Source organism: Melopsittacus undulatus, chromosome 6 (genome assembly GCF_012275295.1).
Source record: "Melopsittacus undulatus isolate bMelUnd1 chromosome 6, bMelUnd1.mat.Z, whole genome shotgun sequence".
NCBI classification, from domain to species: domain Eukaryota; kingdom Metazoa; phylum Chordata; class Aves; order Psittaciformes; family Psittaculidae; genus Melopsittacus; species Melopsittacus undulatus.
The window spans coordinates 3511052-3537722 of record NC_047532.1 but is presented as its reverse complement, the minus strand read 5'-3'; the positions used below and the strand labels follow the sequence as shown (position 1 = coordinate 3537722).

The 26671-nt window shown below is 42.2% G+C and overlaps 1 protein-coding gene across 1 annotated transcript in view; it reads right to left on the bottom strand.

Moving 5' to 3' along the window:
• Window positions 1-26671, bottom strand: part of COL4A5 (collagen type IV alpha 5 chain) — a 76716-nt gene that overhangs the window by 12159 nt on the left and 37886 nt on the right. Inside the window, exons 14-42 of the mRNA XM_034063523.1 lie at window positions 24798-24851; window positions 24633-24689; window positions 22394-22438; window positions 22252-22305; window positions 22031-22072; window positions 21445-21577; window positions 20956-21129; window positions 20287-20370; window positions 19161-19253; window positions 18534-18604; window positions 18129-18320; window positions 17549-17717; window positions 16812-16904; window positions 16627-16731; window positions 15959-16056; window positions 15550-15700; window positions 14797-14910; window positions 11175-11342; window positions 10214-10303; window positions 9273-9422; window positions 7916-8014; window positions 6834-6923; window positions 6014-6153; window positions 5119-5245; window positions 3868-3948; window positions 3261-3359; window positions 2660-2710; window positions 1756-1941; window positions 35-43 (exon numbers count right to left, since the gene is read on the bottom strand). Coding sequence (XP_033919414.1) covers window positions 35-43; window positions 1756-1941; window positions 2660-2710; window positions 3261-3359; window positions 3868-3948; window positions 5119-5245; window positions 6014-6153; window positions 6834-6923; window positions 7916-8014; window positions 9273-9422; window positions 10214-10303; window positions 11175-11342; window positions 14797-14910; window positions 15550-15700; window positions 15959-16056; window positions 16627-16731; window positions 16812-16904; window positions 17549-17717; window positions 18129-18320; window positions 18534-18604; window positions 19161-19253; window positions 20287-20370; window positions 20956-21129; window positions 21445-21577; window positions 22031-22072; window positions 22252-22305; window positions 22394-22438; window positions 24633-24689; window positions 24798-24851 — 3019 coding nt within the window. The remainder of the gene's footprint in view (window positions 1-34; window positions 44-1755; window positions 1942-2659; window positions 2711-3260; window positions 3360-3867; window positions 3949-5118; window positions 5246-6013; window positions 6154-6833; window positions 6924-7915; window positions 8015-9272; window positions 9423-10213; window positions 10304-11174; window positions 11343-14796; window positions 14911-15549; window positions 15701-15958; window positions 16057-16626; window positions 16732-16811; window positions 16905-17548; window positions 17718-18128; window positions 18321-18533; window positions 18605-19160; window positions 19254-20286; window positions 20371-20955; window positions 21130-21444; window positions 21578-22030; window positions 22073-22251; window positions 22306-22393; window positions 22439-24632; window positions 24690-24797; window positions 24852-26671) is intronic.

Sequence of the window (26671 nt, the reverse complement as noted above, 5' to 3'; positions counted from 1 at the left end):
TGCAAAGTTATTATTTTGGAGTTAAGGGGCTAACCTGAGGGACCTGGGAGTAGGGGATCAGAGTTCACCAAGGTCATCATTAGAACAAGGGGAAAAACATCAAAATTGTTAGACATATCAACAAACTAACATATTCAACTAAACCCTTCTTTGTAGATTTAGCTCAATATTCCTTTACATACAGTATGCAAAACACCAAACTATTATTATTCATAGCTATGAAAATAGACATGTAGAGTAACAGTGATTATGTGTTACCCTGAAAATTGGCTTAATTTTATAATTAATTAATATACCCATCCCAACCCTATTTATCAATGCTTGCTTTAGGGGCAGCTCAACTGAAGTCAGAGAGCTACATCATACTTGATCTCATCACTTTTACTAATCTTAGAAGATACCCAGAAGCCAACAACAAACAGCATACACATACAGCTTCTGGTTTCATTTATGTCCCTAGAAGGAGGGTAATTTCACAGCCACACAGCTGCTTTTATGACTAACTGCCTTATGTTGGAATGTTACAAACTCAGCATTCCAACAATAGACTGTTATTGTTTGAAACAAAAGGCTGGAGTGCTGATGGTACCAGAACTGCAATAATAGTTTGGTTTATCCACATTAGTTCACACATAACTGAGCAAAACAAATGCTTCACTTTATACATTGCATGCAACAAAAATGGAAATAAGGGAGAGGAAGAGAGAAAGAGGCAGTGAGAGAACATGGCTGAGCAGAACCTCACTGGTGGTTTCTCTCCTGCCAATGCTCACAAAACTGCAGGGCATAGAATCTATCGTACATCAGGAGCTGCTTAGCTTTGTTTTAGGAGCTTGGAGATATTCTCTGTATCAGAATCTTTCAAACTGAAAGCCCAAACTCTTATGGGCCCATCAGCTTCCTGTGCCAGAATGTTAGTTGCTGTACCACTCTACATACAGAAAAATTGCCTTTGAAAGATCTTGATATCTAGGATGTCTTAGGGCTTTATTTGGGCACAGTTAAATTACAAAGCCCAAGCCCAGCATCCCACCATCTCCTATCCCTTCACTCCTCCTCTAGCTGCCTCAGCAGTATCTAAATGCAAATAAGCATTCCATGACAGAAAACAGAAATCAAACTCTAATCCACGCCAGGGAGCTGCTCAGCAATGTTAACTCAGAATAGTGCTTTCTTTCATTCCCAGGATTAGTTGGTGCAGGACCAAAATGCAAACATGGAATGGAAAGATGAACACGGCATGATGGTGCACTGAGTCCGTGGGAGCCACACGACACAATGGAGCAATGACTTATGTTACATGACACTCAGATGAAGAGGCAGCTATCCAATTTGGTCATGCTGTGATGCTAGCAGGAATTTGATTGTCAGGACTCTTGGGGTTTGTTACATTGGGGTTTTTGTGCGCGATGACATTTGCTGATCACGGGACAACACTGCAAAGGTATCAGGTGCTCAGGAGTCGGCATCGTGTGTGCTAGATGATTACTGTGACAGCATGCAGAGGATCTCTCCCGGTTATCAACGCGTGAGGGTTTTGCTGCCAGGTATCAGACATGAATAGAAACCGAGGCTGGTTTACTTTCAGATAGCTACTTTTGGCAACAAAAATCCTCTCGTTGCCCACAAACATTAAGACCTGCGCCATGAGGTTGGCACTTATTCATCCAAACAGACAAAGTTTGAAGCCTGATAACCTACCAGCAAAATGTGAAAGCATCGGCAGATGTTGATAGGTATGGATCACACTCTTACCTGGCCGTCCTGGAACACCTGGCGGGCCAGGGCTACCTTTGGGACCTTCCAGAGGTGGCCCAGGTAATCCTGGTGGACCTGGTGGACCCTGTAGACCAGGGAATCCCTGGAAACCTGGTTCTCCTTTCAGACCTGGAAGTCCAGGGGGCCCTGGTGGGCCAGGCAACCCCAGTTCTCCTTTCTGTCCTGTAAAATCAAAGAGCCATGTTTATGAAATACTGTTACAAATCAGTAGGCAAAAAAGCTCAATGTCAATGAACAGAGCCATTTCTCTCCCACAGAATGGGCAAGTCTGGCCAAAACATTCAGAAAAGGGTTAGGGCTAACAAGTCTTGCAGGAAGAAGTGCTATAGCACATAAAATGTCTAAGTCTCACTTGACTACTCAGTGATGCTGCAATCCATGAACATCCTCTGAGTCTGTAAGCCTACAAGCAATGCTCTATATGAAGAAATCTATATGAAGACTTCATTTTTTTGAGACACTGCTGAAGGACATACTTGCAAATTTTCCAGTAAACTTGAGGAACTTCAGAGTTTTAATGGTACTGGAAAGTAGCTCAGGTTGTGATGCTGCTTTTGAAAACACAGGAAGCAACTATACTTTCAAAGCAGCTTCACTTGTCATCTGTTGTATGAATGCTTTACTTACTGAGACAGATCAGCAAAGTTCCACACAAATGCAGTTGACTATTATCCCGTGTGGATTCATTCTGTCTGCATAACTGCTAAGTTACAAAGTTCAGCAGTCAGTAATGAGTGTGTTTATTACTGTGGTTAATCGAAAATGGTCTGCTGAGAACCAAGAAGTTATTTTGGTTGTTGCTATCGCATTTGTTTGTTGCAGAACAACCAATATGTCCTTCTCTTTTGGTGTATAGATGTATCTTACATTCAACCTTTACCTGACAATCCTGGGAGTCCTGGAGGTCCTGGGCGTCCAAAACCTGGTAGACCTGAAAAGAAACAGATGGAGTTAATAATGAGCATTTAGTCTCCAGGAATAGGAATATGAGGCTGAGAATGATGAAGGCTGCAGTTCACCTAAATCTCTGATTCCTTGATTTCTTGATTCCTGGTAGTCACCAGCATTCTCATTCACTCACCAGTCTACATCAAAATTAGAGGTTTTGCTACAAAACACATTTCTAAATAAATACTTCCACAATGCTCTTTCAGATTTTGAGTTCATACATTTCCATTTTTAGTTGGGGTTTTATCTTTAAGGCAGACATTACACTGTTTATCCACTCTGAATGGAAGCAACATAGCTACCATGGAATCCAGGAACAGAGGCTGGTGTTGAAGTCAGGTAATAAACATCTAAGAGCTGACTGAATTCTTGCCCTGTGCTTCATTGGCAGCACCCTTTGTGAACCATTCAGCAGCTGGGAAGCACAGGAGCAGCTTGAAGGTGTATGGACAGTACAGGAAAAACAGAATAGAGAAAGCAGGACATGAGAACGCAGAGTGACAAGGAGAAAACCAACAGGAAGGATACACAACCTGGTTCACCCTTCTGACCAGCTGGTCCAGGGATACCATCTCGACCAGGTTGCCCCTTCTCCCCTGAAGGGCCAGGAGGGCCAGGACGACCAGTATCACCTAAGAGGGGGATAGAACACATTAGCACAGTAATGCAGTAGAAACCCCCAACCTCCCCATCATCTGAATGTGAAGTGTGACAATGTAATAACAAATTCACACCAATGTAATCCTAAAATTAAAACCTTTCTCTCCCCCCTGACAATTTAGAAAGGTTTTTATGCACATGATCTTTTGAGTAGTTAGTGTTTGCTGAAAATAATATAATGCTTCCCTTTAGGAGAAGTTAGACTTTTACTCCTATAAAAGCAGGTGAGAACACTGGAGTAAGCTGGTAAATACTGGAACAGTTAACTTCTTGTTTCAAGAGCTAATGATTTGACTGTCATAGCAGATACAAGTCATCAAGAGGGAGTTAAAACTACTTTCTTTTGTTTTTCAGTGAACTGTGTGTGATGGTGTCTCAGCATCCATATACATATAGGTGTTCAAAAGATACGAAGAAAGGAGGTGGCTTCATGTGTTTTTCACAGAAGCAGATGACCTTTGCTGCACTGTTCATACTCACCTACTGGCCCAGGTGGTCCAGGCAGGCCAGGATTACCTGGAGGCCCCTCAATACCTTTTGGTCCTGGAATTCCTGGCGTTCCTGTGAAGTATGGGCATTTCAATCAAATTAGGCACGAAAGTGGCTTTTCAGCAGGTCTTGAAATGCTACAATCTGAGATGTCCTGAGTGACAAACGAGCCAATTGTATCAGGATACTGTGTTTATGCTCATTTTGCAGATTGACAGTTGATTAAAGAGATGAATTATAAAGCAAAGAACACACTGAAACAGAGCACAGGAGCACAACTGTCCTTACTGCTACTCTCAAGATGCTGTCTTCTTATTTGTGAGTGCCCGTGGCTAAGGACACAGTGAGTGTGCTAGGAAATAACCATCCTTCTGCTTGACAACAAGTTAAAGCACTATGAGCTGTTGCTGGATAGTCCTTCCCCAATCATCTTTTCCCAAAAAAGAATCTTAATAAAAATGGTCTTAGTTGGATTTACACCAGATTCTCACCCCTACAGCATGAACTGAGTGGGAGGTAGGAACAGCAACTGATTCCTTGCAGTATGTCTGTTCTGAACAGCATCTGAACCTGACCAAAGTAGTGTCTCAATACACCACTTCGACTGTGCACAATCTTTCAGGCATGACATGAAGCAGAGGGTAAAAAATGCCAGTTTGTGGCCAGGTTTTGTTCTGTTCTAAGCTTTCTGCTGCCATGACTACACTGTTATAAATTCCCTAACTTCATGCATTAAAGTAGCTCAAGCATGCTCGTGGAACAGCCTTTACAGCATAGGTAAAAACCTTGTTTCTTTAAAGTGAGACTGAAAGAACTGACATACACCCATAACCAATCTCTGTTAATATTTTCCTAGAGAAGAATGCAAAGCTTAATTTCATCATGCTTCAGAAAGAGATTTCTCCTTAGAACATATTTTTAGGCAATGGATGCTATTAAAATGCCCAGTTTTCCTGATGACACTTCTTTATTGATTCATTAGGAAAAATATGAAGCCAAACACAGCTATTGTGTGGGTCAGAGGAGGTGAGAGTCTGACTGCTGTGCATGGACAGCATTAGCTAGCACAACTACCATATCCCCTCAGAGCAGGCACTCTTTAGGGATGCATTCACAGCCTTACTCTTGCAGAGACAATTCCAACAGCAAAAAGCTTTGCAGCAGACTGCTAGCTGCACCAGTCACCCACTGTGTTCAGATGTATACACCAATATAAGCAAGAGGGATCCTGTTCAGAATTACCTGGGAATCCAGGAAGGCCTGGTTCTCCTTTTGCACCTGGGCTGCCTGGAAATCCAGGCAAACCAGGACTTCCAGCTATACCTTTACTGCCTGGACTACCTGGGTATCCAGGCAAACCAAGATCACCCTAGAAAACATGAAGCAGAAGTAAGAACCCAGTCTTTGTAAGATGGGTAAGCCCTTCTTGTATGCTTCCAGTCTTATCAAAAAGGCACCATTATATTGTGTACGCTTCTCCTTACATCCAGTCAATGTTACTGTCTCACAGAAAACTCATTGGAAATAGCATTTTAACAGTTTTCCCCCATCATTTTGTGTAGTGCCATAGCTTTCCCCAGAACATTGAAGAAATTACACTAAAGAAAACAACGTTCTCTTTTTTACCCCATGACAATGCAGAATTAATCTGCAGTGCTTTAATCATGCAGTGTTTCTGCTGAATTAATTGCTGCTCCACATCAATTGTAAAGCACCAGTGAAGGCTGCTGAATTGCCTGTAGGTCTTTGTCACTTCCTTGTGGGTGACAGGAAGAATGATACAGGTAAACGCTAGTGCAAGTGTTTTATACAGACCATTTTAGCAGCAGAATTCCTGATACAGAACTGGTAATTTACTCTCATATGCATATAGTCTTCATTCTTTTTTAGACTTCACTATATAATTAGACATGGGAACAATGATACTGATTGTATAAATCCCTACCCAATCCCTGTATGCCAGAGGGTGTCACAGTGTAACAACCCTGCTTGTTACTAACATATCTATACACATATTTACAGTCATATGTAATATATACCAAGTTAGAGGTGACAAAAAAGTCCCCAACCAACAATCAATCAACACAGAATGTAATTTCCTCATGGAATTTTCTATTGAAGAACTCTGTAAACGTACCTTTGGTCCAGGAAGACCAGGAATACCGATGCCTGAAATACCAGGGTCACCTTTCTCCCCTTTCAACCCAGGAAATCCTGCAGGCCCAGGCTGCCCTGGACGTCCTGCTATTCCTTGGCTGCCTTTAATTCCTGGAGGACCTGTTCAGAAGAGAAAATACAAGTTTTATAAATGGAATGAAACCTTCTGCAGTGGTTTAGAGAAATCACCCCAATGACAGCAACTGAAGTGGAAAGGATGAACAAATCGACTGGCTTTGAATACCTAATGTGGTTTTAAATAGAAACTAAACCAATGATCTGCAGATCTTTCATGGCTTTTTGCATGATGTTTCCAAGCTTTCTTTTTTATTGTTCATTCACACAAATCTCTGTCCTATCAAGGCACAATTTAATACTAGAATCCTCAGAAGCTGGAATTCTTGTTCCAGCAATCTTTCTAAATAACAGCCTTCACTTCCTCCTTTCCCTTTTGCTTGGGCCTGATGTCTAAAAGGGGGTTTATAGAGCGATCTTTTCTGAACTTTCACAGAATATGATCTGGGAAACCAGAGAACTATGGAAGTTACATTCTGTTTCGACATTTGTAAGCACTTTAAAATAATATGCATTTATAATATCTTCATCATTTGTATTTTCTGTTTCAATGGGCATTTCCTATTTCTTAAGCACTGTTTCAACAAATATGTATGTAGGGCTTTATGTATTCCTCATCTGCATACCCTTTAAATATCTTCTTAGATGCTGCACACAGCAGATCCATCTGTGTGCTATGTAAAACACTAGCCAAAATGAAATAAAACACAAGCACAGAAACTAACCTGGCAGGCCCATCTCTCCCATGGCACCTTTTAACCCCGGAGGTCCTGCTGGTCCCGGTGGCCCAGGAAGCCCCGTGTCTCCTTTGATGCCTAGGAAGGTTGTGGGGTTAGTTAACTGATGGCAATAATTAAAGGTTTATGATATTCATGAGTTCTCATATGAATATGTTTGTCATCCAGTTACAAAGGCAATGGATTTGGAGTTTCATACTCCTCCTACATGCTTTTTCACACCTTTGCAGTGAAATATCAATGTCTTTAGCTTGTTCTGAGCCAAGAGTTCATCAGGGCAACTTCTTGGTTTGAAGATTAGTCTATTGAAATAAGTCAAACCTCAATCCAGGATTTAGTAACCACCTGAAACAATTTGCTATTGGTGTGACTTAGTCTCTCTCGAGTTGTTCTGCAGAATGAACACATTATCTCCTTCTCATCTACAACAGGTATTCATAGCTTCTGTCACAGAATTATATGTGACCTACAATGCTCAAACTAGTTTGAGCCCTGGAAGGTTAATAAAATTCCCCAAGCCCAACAAGACATTTAGAGCAAGACCTACATTAGACATAGTGAATAAAGATTCAAGACTTCAGGTAAATTGTTATAGCTGTAGGAAGAAGTAGTGCAAAACAGAATTAGTTTTCTTGATCCGTGCAGTTCTTTAAAGCTATGTTGTGACACCCAACCAGAGCTTGCAGTACATTCAGTTGGCCATTTGCAAAGTATGAGTATAATGACTAACGATGTAAGAAATAAACATGAGAGACAGACGAGTCGTATTGGCAGATCCTGCGGTCATGTTGCTTGCTCAAGCAGCAAGCACTTCTCCAGTCATCCTAAAAGCATTCCTGATCTTCAATGGGATCAGATTAAAACTGCTCTTGGGTCTTTCAGAAGCAAAGCACTCAAAAGGATGCTGTTTGGATGATGATCTTAAACGTACCAAAACTATACTGCGGATTTAAGTGTAAATCCCTAGGCTTTGCTTAGATACACCTGGATTAACATCCCAGTCCCATGTGATAAAAACACATGCAAACATCTACACATCAAACTGTCCATCTGAGGCCTTGTTTACCCACCTGGCAATCCTGGCACACCCGGAGGGCCAGTAAGTCCTGGTGGGCCTGGGTCACCCGGGAGACCTTGATAACCTTTCTGTCCTGATAAGCCAGGAATACCTCAAAGGACAAAGATACATTTTATTATTACTACCATTACTGCATGTTTTCTTTTACTTTAAGAGATGTAGCTATGGGTGAATAAAAACCCAAATAGAGATTTTTCTTCAGTAAATATAATCCCCCCTCATTTGGCAAAGAAAAGTGTCACAGAATACATAATATTGCTTCTGGAAAGTTTAAAATTACTACAGAACAGGAACAATACAAGTAGAGGGGAAAGTAACTTTATGACTAATGCCAGTATACTTCATTCAGAAGTGACTGTTTCTGGGTGAGCACACCCCATGCTAAACTCTGTATTCATCTAGATTATTTACATGCATTTAATGACACTGCCACACAATTTGCACTTTGGAACTGATATAAAAGGTAATGCAGGTGTCTTAGCAGAGTTTGACATATCCTGTGTGGTTATTACCCCAGACAATAATTTTGTGCTGCTCTGCTGGTATAGTTAAATCTACCCTCTACAGCGCTTACTTAAGGGGCAGGGGGGAGAACAAGGAAAGTGTTTTATTATCCAACATAGGCTCCCCAGAAATGAACACAAAAGATAAATTAGCACAAAAAGGGCTGGGCCAACATTAGAGAGAGGCATTCTCTGCTCTCTAGGGTAGAATATTCTTATTCTTCTTAAGACTAAATCAGAGATCAAAGGAGACATCAGAACCATTGATGAGGGATGAGAGGGAAGCCAGCAAGTGAGGGAGAAACAGACTGGAGCGAACCGAGGGAACCTTCCAGGATGCCAGCTGCCCAAGTAGAAACACACAAGAGATGGCATTTAACTTAGGGGAGGGTAAGATTACAGAGATACCCAAAGGCAGAATCTGGAGGTGATGGATGAGCAGATGACCTGTGCAGCTCCATCTTACAAGGCAAAAGCCCAAGGGACATTGAGACAGCAGGAATGCAGCTGGCACAGCAGCCATGACAATGGTCTCATCATGCTTAGGAGTAGCACCTAGAAGACTGAGTTGCAATCCTGCTGAAAGTACCTTTGTGCTATTACAGTATTGCTATATGCCAAATAAAAGTAGCAGTTAATGAGCAAGACATTGCAAACTAACCACATAGAGTAACTTGGTCACAGAACCACTGAAAAAAAGCACCCAAACTAAGAACCTGAAGCTACCTCTATATTCTGAACCTAAGTTTTCTGTAAGAAAGAATGAACTGTAATGGATCCAGTTACAGGTCACTGTTATGCACAGAGGCAAACCACCTCCCCAGACCCACATGCAAAGTTCCATACCTGGAACACCTGGCTCGCCTTTTTCTCCTTTAGCTCCTAGCTGTTTTGGATCAACCTTTCCAGGTGGACCTGGCAAGCCTGCTTCACCTTTGATGCCTTTCTGTCCTACTGGTCCGGGAGGCCCTGGCGGACCAGGTAATCCATTGTTGCCTACAGTAGGTACAGACAACAAAAGGGAAAAATACAGTCCTTGAGGTAGGCTACTACATCATTTGTAATGGTTTTTCTTACATTGGGAGTTCAGGACTTATTAATGCAGTTGGAATTCACTAAATGATCAGTCAGTTTGTTCAAGGGTCGCCAGAGCATCTTGGAACAAAGCCGAGTGAGCAGACTGCAATGGGCTGTCTGTATCTGGCCAGCCCAGCTCAGAAGAAGCAGTTGTCTATATGACCCACACCAAGAGCTCCCAAGAGCTCCACCACACTGTACCACCAGCACAGAAGAGTTACAACAGCAATAGCAGCTTTGGATTCACTGTCTCCTTGTTCTGGGCAGTGAGTGGGCTTTATTTCTACCAAATCTTTCAAAACTAATCTCAACAAGCAAGTTGGGAAAATGCAGATCCAACAGTTCCTCTGTGATACTTACAGAGCTCATTTTGGATGACTCCATAATCCAATGCTACTGATTTTCTTCTTTCTATTGCTTAAAGCAGACTTTACAACAGGCTTCAGAAATATTGCCCTGCTTTAATGGCATCAATGCAAAGGTAATGTTTTAAATTACCTAACATTTCATGACATCAACTAAAAGAGTGACAGAATGCTATGGCTTAGAACTGCAAAGCAATTCTGAATATCAGCACTGCCAAAAGAAGATAATCTAGGCAGATCCCAGTAATGAAGATCTAGATGTTAGTATTACAAAGCCCCTTTCCACACAGGACATGGAAAACAGCAGTCTGCATTCTCTTCAGGGGCAGATAAAACAAGCATTACCTTTCAAGCCAGGCAGGCCATTTCTTCCAGGAGTTCCTGGAGGCCCTGGAGGACCAGGGGCTCCCATGACGCCCATCTCCCCTTTGGCACCTAAATGCATTGAATAACCAATGTCATACGGAACAAAAATTCAACACCTATCAGTACCTAACTTTTAACTCCCTGCATCTCTAGGGTATTTATTAACCAGCACATGCATATAAAGCCTGAATTGCAAGCACTCAGCTCTTGTATAGATCTAAGTTGGATAAAATGATGCTTGAAAACTGTGGGATCTTTTCCACAGTTAAGTCCTAGGAAGAAGATTTGCAGTGTGCTGTTCTTTATGGCAGGAAGCCTATTTATATTACTAGTCAGTTGAGTTCCCTGCTTTGAAACCTAAATACTTGTTTGAAAGCAAACTTGAATTTACTGAAAGCCAGAAAGTCCATCAGGTGTGCACTGCTTGCAAAGTCTTTTGTATTGCCCCCTCTATCTACAAAGATTTGCAAAACTCACTTTTGATATTTCTCTTCCAGAGGGTGAAACAAGACTATCTTAACAGTCTAACACACAGAGTAAAGGAGTTAGTATTTAAAACTGTGTTGAATCCAATGTTAGAATTTGCAATCACTTCATTTAAACAATTTCTGTTTCCAAACTGTAGCAGTGACTAGGAAAGAAAATCACACTATAAATTAGGAAAGCATCGCGGTGATGATGGTCAAAGTCACAATTGACAATTATGACACAAAATAATGCAGAAAACATTTAAACCAAGTTACAGGGAGGAGTGGAGAGATTACAAGGATTTTAATGCAACAAATTCTGCTACATTTGTTTTTTAAGGTATGAGATGCAACGGTTACATTTAAAAGGATAGGATGAACACCAAAGCTCATTAACCTGGCATGCCCAAGCATAAAGAGCATCCACCTGTAACTACAGTTTGGTTTATGTCCATAGGTAAACATGAACTTACCTGGAAATCCAGGTATTCCATCCCGGCCAGGTGGTCCAGGTGAACCCTGAGGCCCTGGGAGACCAGGGGGTCCTGGATATCCTGGGGCTCCTCGGTCACCTGGAGGACCAGGAACGTCGAAGCCTGGAGGACCTGGATCCCCTTTCTCCCCTGGAACGCCCTGCAACCCTAGACAGTGTTGTTGAGACACAACCTTTTAGCACAAGGTAAGGCAAAGCTGAGATCTGTGTGAGTCTCTGGACATAATACTGTAGGAGTAGCTACATTTTATCTGGGGTCCATTCCTAACATTGATGAAACCCATGCAGTTCTTCTAAACCCATTTAATTTTTAATGCTTGCAGGTATTAAAAGGCCACATTCTCCTGAAAAAGATATTCCCAAAATTTTACCAAAATATAGCAAATGCAATTAAAAAAAATTCAAAAGCAAAACAACAACTCACTTTGTCAACCTGTTAAGTCTGATTAATAAACCAAAAAGCCAAGACTGATCAGGCTGGTTTGTGTTTTATCGCTCACTATTAAGATTCTTACAATTACATTTCCATCAATGATTCCATTTGATTACATTCTAAGTTAATGCCAGCTGTGTATTTTTGAAGGATGGCAAAATCTGCATTGCATTGCATTGCCCTGAATGAAAAACATGAACTGTCAAAATATGCTTAAGATCGTTTTAATGCTAACGATACTGAGCTTGAGGCATTGCTGCAGCGAGCAGACAGCTTGTTCCCCTCCAGTGCACTGAACCAGTGAAGATGCTCATTCTGGAAATGTAGCTGCCAAAAAAGGATTATTCTTAAATCTGAAGTTAAAAGGCTTTGGTAAAGAGACCACAGTACCTGGGGACCCTGGGGTTCAAAAGCCAACGAGTTAGAGCTCATCAGGAAGTTGAGACAACAGGTAGCAGTAAGGAGTTGTAACAGTCGTTAAGTTAGGAAACAAAATAAAGCACATACGGTTATTAGAACAAAGAAAACAATCTACACTAAAGTTGCTGAAAACAGATCTAAGTACAAAGAACAACACTAGCACAGTCAGGAGGAACCAGGCTGCAAGGAAAGCTGGAGGTCTTTGTCAAAGAGCAGCCACCATTGTATGCGGAAACCAGAAACTCAGTGAGATATCTCATGGTGTATTTAGAAAAAGGAATTATCTTCCCTCTGTCCTTGTCCAGTGTTCTCTTTGAACTGGGAACAAGCTTTTTCTGAACTGTTTCTTACAAAAAAGAATGAATTCTGATTGAATTTCTGGTTCTTGAAAAGGCAACTATATCATGATTACAGCAATACAGACAACACAATCAGTTCTGAAGTAATTTGTTGCTTTAAAAGAAAAAAGAAGAATGTTGAGTTATGGCAAACTCTTTGAAGACATGGTGGTGCAGAGAAAGGGAATTCCGAACAGGGAAATCCTTCCAAGAATTTCCCAAATAATCTGAAAACCAGAGCCCCAGATACTCCACATTGCACAAAGGATGAGAATCAACAGCCTAGTAAAACAAACAAGGAATGGAAGATGGGAATGTGGGCATTCTGCACAAAACAGAAACAGCAGTGCCAAGGGAAGTAACAAGGACTTCTCAAGCAGGACCTTTAGTGATGCACTAGATTCCATACTAACTATGCTGTTAGTAGCCACAATGATTAGTCAGTACAGACAAGAGCAGTGAAAACACAAGCATTTCCAATCGGCTCTAGTAACAACTGTGCATTTGTCAAGATTGGTATTTTGGGATAAATCAGCAATCACATGAAATCAAATTCTTGCTAAAACCAGAAGAGAAGTTACAGGAGACAGAAGAACATGCATTGGATTAAACATTCAAACCCATACCAATGCAACCCACCCCTTCACCCCAAACACACACTGGTGTAGCCTTCTGTTTCAGCTCAGCCTCAAGTGCAGCCATAGGCTCAGGACAGCATAGTGAGCACAGTAAACCAGGCAGAGGACCCACCTGCTTGCTTAGGGAACTCCTGTGCACCTTGTCCAGACCCTTCTGTCCCTAGCTCTTAATACCAGACACATTCAAGGCTTGCTGGTGCAGTGAATGCACCTTCATTTCCCTCACTGGGAAACTTGTGAAACAATATACTTAAACATGACCTACGTTTTACTTATGTGAGTAGAATTCAAACTCCATGGCCTACTTACTCTAGTGCTTGCCTACCTGCATGTTAAGCACTTTGGTGAATCTCAGCTCATAGTTCATAAAGAACTGAATATGATCAACCAATCTGTGACCCATGGCCTTACAGCTGGCCGTGAATCTTTCTGCATGCACTGTGACTGCAAACCATGCCAATCCTGGTGCTGGCATACATACACATCCAAAAACTGTGGCTCACAAACATGCAGCATAAACAGTCATACAGGCATGGTGGGAACCACATGGGGTTTGAAGTGTTCAGCAGCAGGCACTGCCACAAGTCTGTAACATCAGGAGTTGGTGCACAGCAAGCCCATTCACTGAATGCAGGGGAAAGGGAATTTCCCTGAGCAAACCTTGTGAATAGAATGATGTGCATGCACATACATGTATCCTTTGTGCACAGATGGAACAAGTTACCTTGTGAATAGAATGATGTGCATGCACATACATGTATCCTTTGTGCACAGATGGAACAAGTTACCTTGTGAACAGAATGATGTGCATGCACATACATGTATCCTTTGTGCACAGATGGAACAAGTTACCTTCATCAGTCACCCGGTGTTTTAGACAAAAGACACAAGCTCCCTTCAGAGACATACTCTAATTCTCACTATCCATAGATTCTTTGTCAATCTACCTTAAACTTACCAGGACTTATAAAACTTGTTGGTTTGAAGAAGAAAAGTGTGTGAGGGAATCAGGAACCCCAGAACTTAGAGGTTTCTGTAAGAGCTCTTCTCCAGATGTGCTTATGGCAAGATGAATGTGTACAACTCTTTCTGACAGGCTTTTGTTAAAGCCCTATCACGTCACTGCCTGGAGAACAGTTTCTCCTCTACAAAGCAATGAACCAGCTAGTTTGGAATACTCATGCTTCCTTGCTTTCCACACTAAGTTAAATTGTTGTTCAGCTTCCATTCGGGAAAAAAAAACAGGTATCTAGCCACTTCAGGAAAACCTGAACTCCTTCCTTCATTTTGCAGTTATCATATAAGCAGAAGGAGGACAAGTAGCCTTGTAAAGGAGACTACACAGCACAGGCAGCTGAAGACAGCTTTCCCTCTTCTGTAACCACAAAACCTCTGCAGTGACATTGTGCTCCCTTCTCTCTTGTCCTCAAGAGTATCACAATAAACTCCTTCACAGAGATTTTGTCACTGTCTGTACATAACACTTTCTAGAGCTTCTGCCAAGGCTTCAAGTCTCCCCAAAGTGGGCTTTTTTATCCTTAAAACCTCTCTAAGTCGTGCAAATGCCAGGCCTGAATGTAATTCCATTTCTGATTTCAGGAAAAAACAAGATGTACCAGGTTATGGCCACTTGACTGGCAAAACAGCCAAGCTAATAGATGGGAAGTCTCCTATATTTCCTTGCCTATCTGTTCAGTGGGACCTTCAGTGTCCTGTGTACCTGCTTGGTGTATGACAGAGATAATATAAGGGTACAATTCAAGTGAGTTTTACCTGGGGGACCAACAGGACCTGGAGGTCCTGGAGATCCAGGTGGACCTTGACCACCAATGCCAGGGATGCCTGGTGGGCCTGGGAGTCCTGGTGGTCCACTTGGTCCAGGGTCACCTAAAACAATACTCTTTTTTAGTTACATAGTGAACTCAGTCCAGAAACGCTTGCTTGCAGAAGCAGAGTGCCTACATATTGTACTTGAAATCTCATCCTTGCATGCAAACAAATATGGATGTGACACAGGAAAAACACACTTCAGAGGCTGTATCTGAAAGCCAGGGATTTGTCCTCACTCTGTGTGGAATGCATGCAGTTTACATTTCAAGGCTACACAGAGACATGTTATTGCATTGTAACCCCCACCAAACCAAACAGATGCTCTCTAGCAAACCAGACATGCTCCACAGTTGAATACAATGATCAACAACAGGAACTCATGAACTGCTAACCCTCTGCATGTAGAACCACAGCACATCTAAATTATTCTACTGCAAAAGTGTTACCCTCACATTAACATGACCTGCCTTTCAGAATAGAGTTTCAAATACTGACCCACAGATTGGTATTTACTCACTTGCTTGTCTTTTGAGAACACAAGCTTTATCTACACAGGTATGTCTGACTTGGAAATGTGGACCCTGTAGTAATTGCTCTAAGGTCAGCACTGCTGCTATTTGACTGCCATAGGACCCCCAGCACATGGATGTCTTTTAAACTTCAACAGGGAACAGGAAAGGGAAGAGTTCTCCATACCTTTGGGCCCTGCAGTTCCATCAAAACCTGCCCGTCCTGGGAGACCAGGGCTTCCTGGGAAGCCAGGATCACCTTTAGGTCCTTGAACTCCTTTTGTGCCTGGTGGTCCTGGGGGTCCAGGTGGTCCTGGGAGCCCAAATCCACGGTCCCCCTGTAACAAAAAGAAATCTTTCTGAAAGGAGTTTTCTCAGTTTAGCCTCTCCTATAAACATCAAAAGCAAAGAAAAAATGCCCACTTAGTAGAGTTCTATTTCTTTGTTACTACTCTCACTCAAACCTCAAGTAGAGAATGTGACTTCCCCACCATGAGAACCTGACAAGAGGTGAAATCCTCCCCCCAACAGCTTCCTACTGACATGGAAGAACCTCTAAGAAAACAAAGTTTTATATGAAACAAGCAAACACAAACCTTTGGTCCTGGGAAACCAGGTGGTCCAGGAGGTCCATCTAGACCAGGGCGACCTGGAGCTCCTGGAGCTCCGGGCGGGCCAGGAGTCCCTGGGAAACCTACATATAACATAAAGGTTATGGCAGCAGAGGGGAGGATATCAGAGAGCATTAGATCTTCTCCAGAAATGCTTAGGGCCCATGAAAAGCAACAGCTGAAAAGAGGTTCTGCTCAAGCACACTTGAAGGGTATGTTTGGCTGAGACAGCTTTTGGGTTTACAGGCTTTGAAACAGAAGATCTCTGGGACTCCTCACAGAGGGGAGCACTCCCCATGCTGTGTGCTCAAACAGTTCACATCAGAACCATTAACACCTTCAGACAGCATCCAGAGACCATTTATTGACCCAAGCTCAAACAGTCATCATATACCAAAGTTTTATCCATTTTCTTTTGTGTCCTTGGCTTACTGAGAAGTGTAAATGTGACGGAGCAGTACAGCAAACAGGGGAGTAAGAGTTCAGCAGGCTTTTTCCTCCTATTTCTAAAACTATTATAAGGATGTATAAATCAAAGACAAATATGTTTTTAAAGGATTCTAAAACCAGAAATCAACTCACTAGGAAAAAGTGAAGAGACACATCCCCATGTCCCCTCTTCCACCCAGTGCAGTACATGAGTGTAAACATACCTTTTGGGCCTGGTGGACCTGGAAGGCCAATGCCAGGAATACCTGGCTCTCCTTTTGCACCTGGGATGCCTGATAAGCCACGCTGACCTGGCTGACCAGGATCTCCTGTGAAAGCAGATAACATAGTTATCCAGAATCAGAATAAAGAGCTCTTTGAACTCCCTGGATATCTAGGTGTGCTTTACCTGGAAGACCTGGGTCACCACTTCTTCCTGGAGGACCAGGGGGGCCAGGTACTCCTGGTTCTGTAATAGTCTGACCAGGGTCACCTTTTGGACCTAACACCAAAAAGAAGCAATATGTATCACTCAGGAGAAGCTCCTTGTCTGTTGTATTTTGAGCAGAATAAGATGTTGGCCACAGCCTAAGCTGACAAAGAACGAACACCAGCAATGCTTTACCCAACAGCTTAGCCACCCCTGAGCCCCATACAGCACTTATAGGCTTAGAAGCACTATTTAATGTTAAGACAGCCTTCTTGAAATGTTATTTCTTCTAGTTTGCTCCTAGGTACTGTCATGTGAATAGTATTCTCCATAGCTGACACCAGCACAAATCAGGATCTGAGTAGCTGACAAGGAAGTAAGAAAAGCAAACTTGTTCAGAGCAAACTCTTGTTTTAGAAATCTATTGTAGTTGCTGTATTATTAAGCATAAGCCAGATGGTAGTTACAATGCATTTTCACTGTAGTCAATCAAGGAGAAGCACAAGGATGACTCATACGCCTATAGTAATATAGCACAAATTCTGCTTGCTTCATGATTCTGTGATGACTCTCAGTAAGGAAGCTTATAAATACAAGATCTTACAACACCTTTGGTAAGAGCTTAAAAGCAGCATTATGTTCTGAGAACTACCTGGAGCAAAGGGCAAAACTTTATTTTACAGCTTTTGTTCAATAGCACAGAAAGACCAACTTACCAGGAACACCAGGAGGCCCTGGACGGCCCGATACACCTTGGATGCCCTTCTCACCAGGTAAACCTTGTGGACCAAAGCCAGGAGGGCCAGGAAGTCCTTTGTCTCCAGGTAGACCTGGTAATCCTGGATCACCTGGAATACCCATTTCTCCTTTGAATGCAACACTGCCCTGTAAAGGGAAGACCAGGGTGGGAAAGAGGAACATGCATTTACCAGCAAAGGAGTAAAGTGTTTCACTGCTTCTGTTTTGAAACTGTTTGGCAGTTGCCATCTTTCTAGCTCTCAACGCCACTAGCTGCCTACATCTTACTAACATAGCAGGGATAAGGTCTAAACCTGGGTACTTAATTCTTCATGCCACATAGGTGAAATTTAGACAACAGTAGAAGGGACCATCTGACACTATTTGAGAGAAGTCTCAGCTTATTTTTAGAGGCACAGACAGATTCAGGGAGTACATCTGTACAACATCACTCTGTGTTCATCACATTTGCCAGTCCTCTTATCTACAGTATGTCAAATGCATCCAGGACTTCCCAACACATCTGCCCAACCAAAACCAGCATTAAATGGAACTCACAGGTTCCCCTTTAGGACCAGGTAGACCTGGCAGTCCATCTCGCCCAGGAGTGCCATCTATGCCAGGAAGACCTGGAGGTCCTGGGAAGCCAGGTTCTCCTTTGTCACCTTTCATTCTTGGAGATGTCAGGACATCCCCTGGGTCTCCTTTAGGACCAGGTCTCCCAGGAGCACCTGGGGACCCTGGGAATCCCTAAGGGGGAAGCAAAAAAAAGAGAAAAGAAAGAAAGCATTTTAGTTTTTCCAGTTTTTTTTTTTAACTCTTCTTCTGAGTTTGGCACAAGAATTATGCATTCAAGCTAGTTATGGACAAAAAAGAGTTATTATACACACATTCAGATCTACTGTGCACAGATCTACCAAACATGGAAGACAAGTGAGACCAGAACACAACACCACCACTTACTGGTGGCCCTACAAGGCCAGTTAATCCAGGAAGCCCCTTTTCACCTTTTGGTCCAGGAAAACCAGGAGAACCTGAGTAGAACACAAAAACACCAAAGATAAAACTGTAGAAGCTGTAAATATCAAGCATGCTGTTTGCATAAGATAACAGCTGAGTTGTTATAAACCAGGCAAGGTTTAATCTGCTTTTTTGGGGGAGCTTGATGTTATTTGAGAAGCAAATTTGCAACTCTAAGTTAAATCAGTAATGTCAGAAAATGTCACACTTGTAAAAAGCTCCAGCTCCTCTATCATTTCAGGAATAGCGAGTAGAAGTTAATTTGTCTCTTTCAGTTAAATCTATAGCAGACCTTAAACTTCTGATACACAACATGTTTGCAAGCCTGTCTTTGATCAGGGAATTTATTGTGGAAGACTGGATTTTCAGAAAAGAAGTGATTGTTTTACATGTATCCAACCATCTCTTCCTTACACTCCCCAGCTGTGCAGAACAGGACAAGCACCACCTATATACTGGAGCTGCCAGCTGTGCACCTGAATTTGTATACATCACATTATACACAGATACTCAGATACAAAGTGACTTTATGGAAGATATTAAGCAAAACAGTGAAGACCATAGCTTTACCTGGACTACCTGGAGGTCCTGGTGGTCCTCTCTCCCCAGGAGGCCCAGTTATTCCAGTTCCTATGCAATTGAAGCATGTGTCTCCTCGATCACCTGAAAAGATTTGCAAAGAAAAAGCACATTGAGAACCAGATATCAGAAAACATTAAAAGAATTCTAAAACATATATTAAAATCCAAATTTTAATAAAACTCTGAGTGCAAAATGATACTGGGAATGTTCCATTGATGTGACAATAGGCTAAACTTATTTCATAAAAGGGGGGGGGAAGGATGGTTTCAAGAAGCTGAGGGATTCGCTTCACATACAGACTGTTCTGACACTTGCCAATGTAGTATTCAAGCACTTCATTAGGTTCATTAATTAACCCTTACAATTCCCATGAAAACAAAAGGCTTCTGTTTGAAAGGAGTACAAAATAAAATGGGATGTCCAAAGTCATGGAGGATGTCCATGGTTGAGCTAGGAAACAATTCTCACTTACCCATATCAACATCCTCATTGCCAGGTTGTCTTTTTGGAAATAAGGATACACATTAAAGATATCTTTCTTTTGCTTCCCAAACACACACACACATTGCAGACTGACCAACTCAAATCAGGAATCGTGCATCTATAATGTCAATGTTGCTTTCCATAAAGAAACCACGGAATCATAGAACAGTTTGGGTTGGAAAGGACCTTGAGATCACCCAATTCCAACCCCCTGCCATGGGCAGATGTCAAATTTATTTGACATCTTATTTATACTTATTATACTTATACTATACATTTATACTTATTATGAAATAAGTATAAAACTTTTCCACATAGAGTTGGAAACTGCTGTTACAAAGCACTCAGTTGCTCTGTAATTGGGAGGTACTCATGAATCTGAACTTTAATCATGACCCATGCTAGGCCCTAGCATTGGTTGGAGCCTCATTCACTTGGAGATTTCTGTGCTTTAACACTAAGGTGAGGGACTATCCTACACCCCCCCAAAACCACATTTCTTACTCAGAAGCAGAAAATAGTTGCACTGAACCCTATTGGCAAGAGATACTGTTTATCCTTATTTAATGCAGGCTTTACATTATTTAATAAGGTTTAACAAAAAGAAACAAGATAGACACGGGCACTGCACCTTTTTGGCCTCGCTCCCCTGTAAAGCCTTGTTGTCCTGGTATTCCTGGAGGACCTGGTGGCCCCTGCTCACATATCCCTTCACCTAAGGGGGATCAGGAGAGGTTTAATGATCAGCTTGTTACAGATTGACAGCAGCACTGAACACATGTATTCAGTACAAAATTGCACTTCCCAGTATTTGTGTGAATATTATAATACACCCACACAATCACAGGCCAAACACTTTGCCAATTCAGACAGAGGACTGCTAATGAACACCCACCAACATAATCCAAACTCAAAAGGAAACAATCATCAGTTCCCCTTTACAACCTCAACTGCCTCCCACTGCTTCCCACAGCCTACACACTTCCATCTGTACACTACATTCTGCTGTTCAGCCTCAGATCATAAAAGCATGTGTATGAAGTAGCACCAGTGAGGGGACTTAAGTTGCCATAGACATCTAGACACTAAATTCCTCCCTGAACCATGTTACCCCCTCTCCCCTACAGTTCTCATATTCCATCTCCCATTCCCCACTTCCCTTATACCAAAATGAGCTTCATCTGAAGTTTTTTGTGGTCTAAAAATGAGAATATTTATGAAACGAAACTGAAACTCTGTGAAAATTACACTTCTGACTCTCCAGTCTCTGTCACTTGTTATCTATGTGGTCATCACTTACCAATAGGAACAGATGGTGCAGGTGGCCCTGGGGGACCTGGTGGTCCTGGAGGTCCTCGTGGTCCATCAAGTCCTGGCTGCCCAGGAATAGAAATACCAGGTAAACCTGGATCTCCCTTCTGTCCTCTCTCACCAGGTAAGCCAGGTGGGCCAGGAGGTCCAATAGTAGTGATGCCTAAGATGAAAAGAACACAGGTAGGTGATATGGGATAAATTACCCCTCAGACCATTAAGTTAGTATCTGTTTTGACAGCCTTGATGATCAGCATCCTCTGCTCACCACAGCAGTGGCAATCAGGGTTCAGAATGTCTCATAACTTCAGGACCCCATAAGTTTAGGACCACCCTTCAAGCTCACAGGTAGCTCTAAATAGTTCTGCCATCAGTTTCTGCTCAGGCCATGTATCCAAAGGAGTGTGAAAAGACTGTGAAACTAAATATACATTCAGACATTTGAGCATACAACTCATTTTAATGCTTGCTCTCCTACCTGGTGAACCTGGCAAGCCAGGTGGCCCAGGCCTACCGGAGAATCCACGCTCCCCTTTGGCTCCTGGAAGTCCTGGCAATCCTTTGCTACCTTTTGGTCCCACTGCTGCATCAATGCCTGGTCTGGAAATGACCTGCAAATGTTTCATGTTTATGTGAAACGACTTGTCATGGAAAGTGTCATGGTAAAGAGATGTGAGGGAGGAAAAGCTCAACATACTTTGAACCTCATACCAATGACAGATGTTTTTCTTGCCTCACTGAATTACCAGGTAAAATTCCAGTAGAGAGCACTTCCCAATAGGAAGCACTTTTACTGCCAAGCCAACATGGTTATAACAGGCTTCAGTGAAGCTGATTCAGTTTCTGCTGGTCTGAGGTTATCGTCTAGCCTTGTGTTTGTAACCTAGCAAATGCTAGGACACAGAATCTATCTTGAAAGAAGGAAACAATCATTTCTATTAGTGAATATATGAAATCTTTGCTGGTTCTGTTACTGTTAAACCCAGAGACAGGACCCCCAGTCACCCTGATGGAACAACACTGTCAACCAAATGCAAGAAGAAAAGAAATGATCAGCAACTTACAATTCCAGGAGGACCAGGGGGACCAGTGTCACCTTTTTCACCCTACCAAAAGGAATTAAGAGCATTCTTTATACTGTGTATTAGTACAAAAGAAAGTTATTGCAAGTATTCCTCAACACTGTAATAGCATAGGCAATGCAATTACTACTTGGCCAGTGCTGAACCCAGTCATGACAGATTTCCAACCTACTACAGCAGTAATGACAAGAAACCTGGCATACCTTTTCACCATCTCTTCCTGGAGCACCATTTATTCCAGGCCCACCAGGTAAGCCCTTTAAGAAAAAGATAATCACACTCAGATCTTCTCCGTATCAGAAGAAAAGCTTATAAGGAGTCAGATTAGAAATGTAAGTTACTCACATCCCTACCAGGCTGACCAGGTTCTCCATCTTTGCCAGGCTTTCCCTTCAAAGACATAAACATTCATTGAAATAAAATGCTTCAGTGGTGAAGAATTCTTATGGAAACTGTGCTACTTATTGAGCCAGACTTTCTCTAGAATGCAGTCCTTGTGACAAACACATCAAAGGCATTGATCAAATAAAAGCAATGGAGTTGTTTAAACTGAGGTTTTCATTTTGAACACCAGAACACAAACACGTGGCAAGTTTCAAGGAAATGTTGTGTGAGTAGAGCACAAAATGATCTTCAGTTGACTATTGCTGGTTCATTGTGTTAGCTCCCTTTATTGTAACGATAGAGAAAGCATTTATTTGGGAAGCAGATCCCAACTCCCTAAACACCCGAACATTACATTTAATTATGAAATTGGTATAATGTGACCACTGAAATAAAATACAAGCATTTATGTGCTTGAGTTTTAACTCTCCTTTAAACCAAATGCAATTTCCTAAAGAACAGCATCAACAAAAATATAAAGTGCAATTCTGCTCAAAGAACTGACTTTCTAAAAACCATATTCTTGTTAAAACGCTTCCAAACCCCACATATTCAACGACAGATTTCTCATTGCTGTGACAAAACCAGTGCAAGCTCCACTTTATTCCAGACCCTACACTGGGCAATAGAACTCTAGAGTGACTGTTCCAGAAGCTCTATGTAAGGGGGACATCTGCTGGAACATGACGAGGTGACCAAGTTTCACCAGTGTCAAGATCAGCTCTCAGTCATAGGCAAGTTGATAGTAAGACCTAACAGCAAATACTGTGTATTAGAGTATAATGTGATTTGTGAATTCTTTTTATTTAGTGATGAGTTCTTATTCTCAAACACAAAGTTTTAAGATCTCCTTGAGTGAGTCTGCAGAACTTACATATTCTGATATATGTGAAATGGGTTTGTATATATTACATATTCTGATACATGTGAAATGGGTTTGACTCCCAGCAGAATCATATGGAGCCCAAAAAGGCAGCTTTAAAGTAATGTAATAGCAAAACTGCACTTGAAGTGTGCAATGTGCTCAAGTTCAGAGTAATAAAATCCAACCAAAAATGTTGGCAAACAAGCTTATGGCAAAAGGCACCTGCTATACCCCCCTCAGGACCTTTACCTTTCCAGATCTCTGCAAATTCCTGTGGTTCCCATTTACTTTTGCAGAGAGGAGCAACTTGGAAAATGCAATTCAAACCCACTCAAAATACAATGAGAATTGTCAATCTGCCTCATTTGTTATGTTCCCTAGTGAAGGCAAACCAAAGCCCTCCTCTAAATCTCAGCGACTAGGAGCATTTTATCTGGATTATCAAACACTTGTTTGCATTGTATTTATTTCTCAGGTTAATTGGAAAACCAGCTAATAATATGTTTCTAAACAGTGGTTATACATTGTCCCATTAACCTGAGCCAGACTTGGGGCTTGGTTTTTGCAGGGCCCCATTACACTGATGAAACTATGGCTTCAGTAGCTGCGAAAGTGCTGGTAGCAGCTTGCCTTTTCTTTGCTGGTCCAGCCATGTCATTTCATCCTATTTCTTAGCACTTCTATGATCTTCCTTAGTTTTTCTGAGCTCTGATATCCAAGTAAATTTCAATTCCAGGATGGATTTGAATCTAGACAGGAACAAAGTGACCCATGCTACCCATAGATGCAGCAGCTTTCCTGACTATCCCCTCCCCAGACAGCACATAAACTGAACTAGTTTCTTGGGGAGTGACAAATGGACTTTTGGTCTTAATGCAGTGTTCAGAGACTTGGTTTTCTGACTTACCTCACAAGTAAACCCACTGAGGATGAGTTTAAATAGACCAGCTTAAATACATACCAATCTTGTGCTGCTTGTCAGCCCAGTACATAGCAAACTGGAAGAAAACCCTCTCTACAAGCAAACAAAACCCTGCTGCCTCAGTCAAGCAGCCCAACAACTTTAAAGGTTTCCACATGCAATGTAATTTAGATCATTTTCTCCTGCCCTCAAAACTAAGATCCACAAGCAGATAATTCTATCAGAAAGTACTGAGACATCCATAGCTGGAAGCACTTTCATGAACCAGATGCATCATCCACTATTGTGCCAGGTTATGGAAAGAAAAGTCTCTTACCCAGAGGCTGATGGCCCCACCTGAATTCAACATTTGCTTAACTCTCAAAGATAACACTGATTGGAAAGATAAAGGTTTGGTTAAACAGATTACTTACTCTTTTGCCTGGTTCTCCTTGCTCACCTTTTTCACCTTTTACGCCACCGGGAAGACCCTGGACACACAAAGGTCATCTTAAGCTGAGCCCACAAACCAGTGCAGAATGAATTTACAGTTCTGATACAGATGCAACAAAAACAAGAACTAAAGGAGGACTACTCACAGGAGGGCCTTGTGGCCCAGGAAGTCCTGGTGGGCCTGGATCACCTGGAATACCCTGTCAAGCACGGCAAAGAAAACAAGGATTAAAGCCTCCATCACTCCATAGTAGCTCAGTTGATTTCTTTAATTTCCAAGTACTATGGACAGTAAAAGATCATATTTATCCTTTCTTTGTGTGGAACTTCAAGAGCATCTATAAAGTTTATTAACTGCACATCCTGTTTATTTAGATGATTCACTCCACTAAGATACAAGTGCCTCCTGTGTGCACTGCAGCAGCTGGTTTGGTGGCCTGCAGCTGCTATACAGTAATAAAAAGAAGGAGAAGAAAAAACCCCAAACCAGGAAAGAAAGTAGAACAAATAAATGCCAGATCCTGCTAGAATTTCAGGAGCAACAGTCATTAGATTAGTGGTAACTGCTGAAGTTGTGAGACCATCAGCATCCCAGAATCCCAAGGGTTGGAAGGGACCTCGAAAGATCATCCAGTCCAACCCCCCTGCAAGAGCAGGGTAACCTGGAGTACATCACACAGGAACTTGTCCAGGTGGGCCTTGAATATCTCCAACGTAGGAGACTCCACAACCTCCCTGGGCAACCTGTTCCAGTGCTCTGTCACTCTTACAGTAAAGAAGTTAACATGGATCCTCCTATGCTCCAGTTTACACCCATTGCCCCTTGTCCTATCACTGGATATCACTGAAAAAAGCCTAGCTCCATCATCCTGACACCCACCCTTTACATATGTGTAAACACTGATGAGGTCACCCCTCAGTCTCCTCTTCTCCAAGCTAAAGAGACCCAGCTCCCTCAGCCTCTCCTCATAAGGGAGGTGTTCCACTCCCTTCATCATCTTTGTGGCTCTGCACTGGACTCTTTCAAGCAATTCCCTGTCCTTCTTGAACTGGGGAGCCCAGAACTGGACGCAATATTCCAGATGCGGCCTCACCAAGGCAGAGTAGAGGGGGAGGAGAACCTCTCTTGCCCTAATAACCACATCCTTTCTAATGCACCCTAGGATGCCATTTGTCTTCTTGGCCACAAGGGCACATTGCTGGCTCATGGTCATCCTCCCATCCACCAGGACCCCAGGTCCCTTCCCCCTTCACTCCTTTCCAGCAGGTCAACCCCCAACCTGTACTGGTACATGGGGTTGTTCTTCCCCAGATGCAAGACTCTACACTTGTTGAAGTTCATCAAGTTTCTCCCTGCCCAACTCTCCAGGTCTCGCTGAATGGTAACACAGCCTTCTGGTGTGTCAGCCACTGCTCCCAGTTCAGTGTCATCAGCGAACTGATGAGGGTACACTCGGTTTCTGGTTCACCTTGTTACACCTTTGTGCAACTTCTTAAATCTCTTCACCATTAACCTAAAGAAAAGCTGCAGACTATTGAATCCACAAAGGGTTTCTGTGTAGATTTTCTGTTATTATCTTGGAGGCCTCCCAAACTTCTACTTGATTTTCAGTCAGAGAGCACAGGTACAGGTACATGCCAGAACTTTGTGTGTATTTCACAAAATAGTAAGTGTAATGCTGAAGGATTTCACTGATTGTTACTATTGAGCATAACCTTTGTTGAAATAAGACCAAGTATGTAAGCTTTGAAATCATCGTTAACGTTCGTCAAATGCAATGCACTCAGACTCAGTGTTTGTAAGTCATAGTGCTTCAAAAGGAATGTAGTCAGAACGCTTTCATTTTGTACATTTATATAACTCAATCCCAGTACAATTAGTCCTTCAGAGATCCCTGATGCCACAGGCAAATTACTCTGACCCTAATAAAGTCAGATGAATTTTTGCTTCTACTACAGTGTGTCAAAATGTCACCTTGTGTTTTCTTAGAACTATAAAGACACATAATGCTGCTCTTTA